The 7,579-nt window shown below is 44.5% G+C and overlaps 1 protein-coding gene across 1 annotated transcript; it reads left to right on the top strand.

Annotated features, from left to right (window-relative positions):
- The first annotated feature begins 290 nt into the window (after window positions 1-290).
- LOC147987885 (uncharacterized) lies at window positions 291-1,476 on the top strand. The gene is made up of 4 exons (XM_087540468.1): window positions 291-466; window positions 633-702; window positions 805-1,003; window positions 1,151-1,476. Exons 1-4 carry the CDS (start codon window positions 291-293, stop codon window positions 1,414-1,416), a joined length of 711 nt encoding a protein of 236 aa, XP_087396594.1. The 3' UTR covers window positions 1,417-1,476.
- Window positions 1,477-7,579: the final 6,103 nt, after the last annotated feature.

The following is a 7,579-nucleotide window of genomic DNA, read 5'->3' as shown; positions in this document are numbered from 1 at the left end:
GGTCCCTCGACGTCGACTATAACTCTTCTGCTCGGTCGCTCTACCCGTAGTCCCGTACCCTGCGCTCTCGTGGTAGCACGCTGCCCTCTTCAACCAGGCCTACAGCCAGCAGTGTTTCCCCACCGACGGCGCCAAGAGTAGGCCGCTTATTTCTGTTCCCGTAACATAACGGACGCGTCTCCGTCTCCAATCCCGATCGGCTGCCATACGGAGAAATCCGGTTGGCTACTTAGATTGGGTTACGCTGTCCGCCAGACGCACAGACCACGCAGACCAGGATTGATCGATCGATGGGATCCTTGTTCTCTTCCCCTGCCACCGCCGGCGGCAGCGAGCACGATTACAGCCGCCCTCTCCCAGTCCCACAAGAGCACATCGACCGCCCTATTATGTCAAAAGAAGCGCTGGATGCCATTCAACAATACGTCGATAGATCCAACAGTGAACTTCCTCACTACACACGAGAGTATGTACTAATTTCCTATTGGGTTACTTTCTAATTATACGTTTTGCTGAATTGCATAGGATCTAGTTTTATTTTCATATTTTAAAAAATTAGCTGGCAGAATCATCCATTCCGTTTATATTTATGTTATTTGGTGCACCCTTGTTTATTGTTTGATTGGTGGCAGAGAGATGGTCGCCAGCCGTCTCCGTACGCTTGTACACCGTGCAATCAAACATTACAACTCCAACAACAAGGTACGAGATAGTACACAAGCATTCTATTCTCCTTCTTCTTCGCTATGCATTCGTCTCTGTTGTGCTTAATACTTATGGTTGAGACCGATTGATATGATGTAGGGCGCCGAGTTTGAGTATCCTGACCAGTCGACCACAGAGATGAAGGCTGCCTGCGTTGGTTTCAGGGGAACTTTCTGGTACCACATCGCCTTCTCAGCTCGCCGCCTAAGGGATGCCACCGAGAGGCATCAGTTCTTTGTCGAGCTATATTTTGATAGACGCTCCTGCCAAGTAGCTGTTGAAACATGCATCATCTTAGGTACTACCTAAATTTATATTTACAACCATCTCAGCCTCTTGCCAACTAACTGTGTTTGTTCGGCACTAATTAGTATTTGTATATATTATTATGCAACTTGATGGCTAATTCTCTCTTGGTCTATCTCTCTTCTTTTCATCTCAACAGAAAAGCCGTTGTGCCAATTTAGCAGCAGGTGTGCATTTTGCCCAGCCGAATCCAATATTTTGCACCCAAGCAACGCGGAATTTGTGTGTGGCAAGGAAGGGCACGAAAAAGAATTCTTCCATGTGAGAGATATGCTAGTGCGGCCATTCAATAGTTGTGTGGAGCTCTTATATAGATCAGATCTTCAATGGTTAGATCCGACAAAGACGGCGCTTGTACGGCGTTTCCTTTCTAAAGACGTTGCTTTTGAAGAACTTTTCTTGTAGTTCGTGTGTTGTCAAGGACGGTGGATGGTATTGTTGCTTTGTTTGCTGCTGTGATTGGTTGCATCGACTCTCTTAATTTCCCACATCTTCATTCTTATCCTTTTCCCTGTGCGCGTCCTAGTGCCTTGGCTAGGTCTTTGATGTTGTGTTGTTGCATAGGCCCACTGGTAGAAAAAGGGCCTATAGTCCCGGTTCATAAGGGCCTTTAGTCCCGGTTCCTGAACCGGGACTAAAGTGTCGGTACTAATGCCCCGACCCTTTAGTCTCGGTTCAATCCAGAACCGGGACTCATAAGGGCCTTTAGTCCCGGTTCCTGAACCGGGACTAAAGTGTCGGTACTAATGCCCCGACCCTTTAGTCTCGGTTCAATCCAGAACCGGGACTAAAGGGCGCGGCCACGTGGACTAAAGAAAATTTTATGATTTTTTTTAAAAAAAATTGATTTTTTTTTATTTTCAAATTTCTGAATTATTTTAACCTCTAGTCTGTAATCACCACCCCTCATCACTTCTCAATTTATCCTCTAATCACCCCTCATCATTCGAAATCATCTAACTTCCCGAACGGTCACCCATCCTCCCACTCCCCCAGCCTGAGCACGCTTAACTTCCGGGTTCTATTCTCCCTCGTTCCAAGTCTGCACTTGTTGTTTTCCTGACAATACTAAGATGTCAATCCTATTAACCTTCAGGAATTTTGCTTGAGCATGAAGTGACATATTTCATAGTTTTATTTTGAAACTATTGTTTTAAAAAACAATAATTATTTAGTAACACTAATATTTCTTGAATAATTAGTTTGACCACTGTTTGACCACAGTTTGACCAGATTTGACCAAAATTGAAATAACTGAAATAATTATTTAGTAACACTAATATTCTAGAATAATTAGTTTGACCATTGTTTGACCACAGTTTGCCCACTGTTTGAATTTTTTTCGATTTTTTTCACTCTAGATCTTAAAAGCCCCGTAACTTTTTTTCTAATCGGTTTTTGAGGATTTTGCAAATGTTTAACGGGGTTCCCCCAGTTAAATTTGGATGTAACTTTTCGAGTAGATGATTTTTCATATAAAAAACTTTTTCATCCGAGTTAGTATGCAAAAGTTATGCCCATTTTTACAAATTTCAGAGAGATTTTGCAAATAAAGTCAAAATTCACATTTGCAAATTTTCCCAACAACTAGACCACATATCACATGAGAAACTTATTTTCTTTTATTTTTTTGACATTTCCATCATTTTATTTTATTTTTTTTAAGACTGAAAAGGCGATCCACCGGGGGGGGGGGTAGAGTTTGAAAATGGGACCCCATTAGTCCCGGTTCGTGCCTCAAACCGGGACTAAAGGTCTAATCTTTAGTCCCGGTTTGAGGCACCAACCGGGACTAAAGGTCATCGCACCCTTTAGTCCCGGTTCATGTCTTAAACCGGGACTAAAGGGCCTGAGTGAACCGGGACTAATGCCTTAGCCGCCCGAACCGGGACCAATGCTCACATTAGTCCCAGTTCTAGACTGAACCGGGACGAATGGGCTGACCCGGCCTGGACCAAAGCCCTGTTTTCTACTAGTGGCCGAATATAACTGGTATTATCTTGGTACCTAAGCGATGCATAATTTGGATGTGAAAAGCAAGATCAGAAAAGGAATTTTGCCGCAAGAGAGATATGCTAGTGAGGCCTCCTTCTGTGACAACTCCTGATATAGATAGCACCGACGATCCATGCATGACTTCTTATGTCATGGCCTATGTACTGCGGCTGTAAGATAACTATGGTCTTCTTCTTGTTCAACTTTCTTGATTACTAGAAAAATAAAAACTAGTACTCTGAAATTTAATGTTTACAAGAACATTTACAATAACTGAGAAGCATGGGTGAGTCTACAATGCTTACGACCAGGGTGCAATATTTTACTTCGAAATTACTGTTATGTCTTTTGTTTAGTTTATTTCTTAGTTTGTAGACTCATCTTCTCTTGAAAAGAGCTATGTACCTCCGTCCTGGTTTATTGGTCCCCATTGTATTTTGTGTTAAATTTTGATCGTAGATTTAACTAATAAAATATTAATGCATATCATCATAATATCATTGAAAACTACATTCAAATATGGAGCCAACGATAAAACTTTTGATGGCATGCATTAACATTTTGTTAGTTAAATATTTAGTCAAAATTTGGCAAAAAATACAAAGAGGACCAATAAACGAGGACAAAGGTAGTAGTAACATATTGTTTTACCATGAGCATCTCTCTCCTCCAAGGAAAGGCGGCTAGGGTTTCTGCCTCCCTTCGGTGGCGCCGCCGATCTCCCACGTGTCCTGTGGCCTTCGGGCTATGGGTGCGCGGTGGATCCCGGCCCTTGCCGGCGGGAGGGCTCCTTTTTCAGGTGCATCTCGCGAACCAAAACCGTGCCTCTGGCGAAAAAAAAACCAGAAAACGTGTTTTTTTTCGTTTCCGAGAGTCATGGCCGTGACTCTGGTAGAAGCAAAAACATGCCTCTCGCGGAAGCAAAACTGTGCCTCTGGCAAAAGAAAAACAGAAAACGTGTATTTTCCGTTTCCGAGAGTCATGGTCGTGCCTCTCGCGAAAGCAAAATTGTGCATCTCGCGGAAGCAAAACCGTGCCTCTGGCGGAAGAAAAAAGACATAAAACACGGTTTTTTTTCGTTTTCGAGAGTCATGGTCGTGCCTCTGGTAAAAGGAAAAACGTGCCTCTTGTGGAAGCAAAATCGTGCCTCTGGCGAAAGAAAATAAACAGAAAACGCATTTTTTTCGTTTTCTAAGAGTCATGGTCGTGCCACAGGTAGAAGCAAAAACATGCCTCTCGCGGAAGTAAAATCGTGCCTCTCACAAAAAAAACAGAAAACATTTTTTTTCGTTTTCAAGAGTCATGGTCGTGCCTCTCGCAAAAGAAAAATCATGCATCTCGCGAAAGCAAAACCATGCCTCTGGCGGAAGAAGAAAAAACAAAAAACATGTTTTTTCCCTTTCCGAGAGTCATGGTCATGCCTCTTGCGAAAGCAAAAACTTGCCTCTCGCGGAAATATAAAAACAAAACGCGTTTTTTCGCGCGAAATATTTCTTTCAAATTACTTTGATCCAAAATCTAAGGAAGACCGGTTAAAAACCGAAACAAAAAAACCCGTTTAAAAAGCTGAAAACGCGTACGAACACTGGTAGAAAAAGGGCCTATAGTCCTGGTTCGTAAGGGCCTTTAGTCCCGGTTCCTGAACCGGGACTAAAGTGTCGGTACTAATGCCCCGACCCTTTAGTCCCGGTTCAATCCAGAACCAGGACTGATGGGCCTCCACGTGGACAGTGCGCAGAGCCCAGGCAGGAGACCCTTTGGTCCCGGTTGGTGGCACCAACCGGGACCAATAGGCATCCACGCGTCAGTATTTCTGTGGCTGGGGTTTTAGTTTTTTTTTTGAAAGGGGGGGGGGGGTTGGGGGTTTTGGGGGGTTAATTTAGGTGTTTCATATATTGTGTTAGCTAGCTATAATTAATAGAGAGAAGTGTCCTCTCTTATGTCCGTGCTTGGTCGATGCTACGTACTATACATACGTATAGAAAGGACTAGACACGCTGGCTAGCTAGTAAGCAAACGAAGGAAACAGAAGATCGTCATGAACATATATGCATACAGAGAGAAGTGATATCGACCACCTCTCCTTCTCCGAGAGATTGGTCGAACAACAAGTTCTCGTATATCTATCTGACACTACCGGCTACATATATACAATAATTATCTCTTACAAATATAATCATACGGACTCAGGGTCAACATAGAATTCTCCGTCTTCAGGGATCACGTGGTCAAGAAAGAATGCCGCCAATTCCTCTTGAATTGCTCGCATGCGAGCTGGTGCTAGGAGTTCATCCCGCTTCCGAAACATCTAATTTAAAGAAGGGGGTCAATACATATATATATATGAATGAATGAAACTCAACACAAATGATGGTAATAAAATAAAATTGTGAATGTTGTTATTTACGTACTTCATATTGTTCGTCAGTGTAGCCCCGCTCACAGGTCGTGTGGCGGATGGACTCGCAAACATAGTATCCACAGAAATCATTCCCTTGTTCCTGCCACAACCACTTTACAAGAAATAGAGGTTAATCAAACTGATAAGCAAGAATGCCAAATGGTATTGATGAAACTAGCGCTTGAATGACTAGTAGATGCGCTTAAAATGCTACTATAGCTAGTACTTACTTTCGGGTGTCTAAATTGCAGCTCCTTCGGCAGTCCCGGAGCTTTTCTGGTGAATTTTCTCCAAACCCTGCCGGACAAAGAAAACAATTACTTGATATATCAGGAAATGAACAAAGTTGCTGATATGGTGGATAATGATCGATTTAACTTACTTCTCGAGTATTTGAGTCATGTCTGCATAGTCCTTGGGATCTTTTCGTCTTGAGTCTAAGACGGTTACTAGTCCCTGCTCAAGCTCAATATGTAGGAGAATATAGTGGAAACTGCACACGCATGCATAACTCATCAATTACATTACTATAACCTTGACTAATATATAAGGGAAACCGAATACGCACAAGACAGTAACACTCACTTGAAGTTGTAAGGAAAGAGTATTATATCTTTGTTTTGATTTATTATCAACGATTGTAGCATGCTGGCCTCGGTTTCCGTGGCATGAAATTTAACCTGAGTTGCATCTATGAGATATGTGTTAATGAACCCAATATCACCGACTTGTCTTTTCTTCAATTCGACGATCTTCAATCTGCATAATATAGTGAGGATGATTATAAATACATGCAATGAAAGAGCTAAGCTATATAGGGAAACTTAATGACAGAAGTAGTACTCCTTACAGATAGTAGCAGACGACCGTTGTTTTATCGAGGGCCAATTGATTGAAAAACTGATAGAACTCCTCAAATGGAACAGGCAACAGATCAATTCCAACGAGGTCATGCTCCTTTTTAACTTTCACATACAAAGTACTCCTCCCCCCAGAGTCTCTGCAGATTTTCAAGTACCAATCATGCAATCTTCGCATCATCGTTGATAGAGATCTTTCATCTTTGACGAGAGGCTTCCCGTACTCGTATCTTTGTATCTGCATGTCCATGGGTTCATAATGTACTTCGTCGGGCAGGTAATCTGCAAGATTGCTATAACCGGGCACCATCCTCGGATCATTAGCGACATTGTGGCTAGGCACCTTGAGCGGGGGGCATGATTGCTTCGCTTGTTCGCCGAGCTGGGCAATTTGTTTCCCATCTCGTCGTTCTTTCAGCCTTTGATCACTGACAGTACTTCCCGACCGCTCCGCTTCGGCAAATTCCTTTCCAATAATGCGATCATAGTTTCCCTTCGGCGGATCAGACTTCGGTGGTTTTGTCAGGGCAGCCAGAGTGCGCTTCACTTTCACCCGATCTACCTTCTCCTCCGGAGGTGGATGTTTCTTTGCTTTCACCCCTTCAAAGAATTTCCTCACTTCTTCTCGCGCGATCTCGGCGTTCTCCTCCTAGGTCCTCTCGTATGGTAACTTCTCTGGAGTCTTCAGAGAAGGACCGAATCTGTATGTCCTCCCGCCTCTGGTTGTACTGCTAGACGCCGACCGAGCAGACGGAGCGGTTGTCTTCTTTACTTGCTTAAGAGGCGGAGGAGAAGGACTACGACGCGCCGGAGCAGCTGGAGCGGCGGCAGGTCTCTTCCGCCCTTGCTGACGAGGCGGAGAAGGAGGAGGCTGGCTGCTCGGGCGCGTCGGCGCAGGCGGAGTGCCGCCACGCGCCGGAGAAGGAGCCGGCCGAGGGCCCTGATCGTCACTCGCCGGTGGAGGAGGCGGTGGAGGAGGCGGAGTGCCCTGACTCGCCGGAGGAGGCGGAGGCGTCCAGTTCGGAAGGTTGTTGAGCTCCTTCCGCCATAGGCATGGAGTCTTCAGAGCAGACCCCAGCCGAGTCTCCCCTTCACCGGTAGGGTGGTCAAGCTGGAGGTCCTCAAATCCCTCTGTTATCTCATCCACCATCACCCTAGCATATCCTTCTGGAATCGGTCGGCAGTGAAAAGTTGCGCCGGGTTCAGTAGGATAAACAGAGCCAACAGCCGCCTTGACCTTCAAATTCATCCATTGCGTCATAAGGTGGCAATTTTGAGACTCCGTTATAGCATCCACGGGATAGCTGGCAGG

Source organism: Triticum urartu, chromosome 2A, assembly GCF_056163025.1.
Source record: "Triticum urartu cultivar PI428250 chromosome 2A, HENAU_Tu73, whole genome shotgun sequence".
NCBI classification, from domain to species: Eukaryota; Viridiplantae; Streptophyta; class Magnoliopsida; order Poales; family Poaceae; genus Triticum; species Triticum urartu.
The sequence above is the reverse complement of the archived record's forward strand: the minus strand, read 5'-3'. Positions and strand labels throughout refer to the sequence as shown.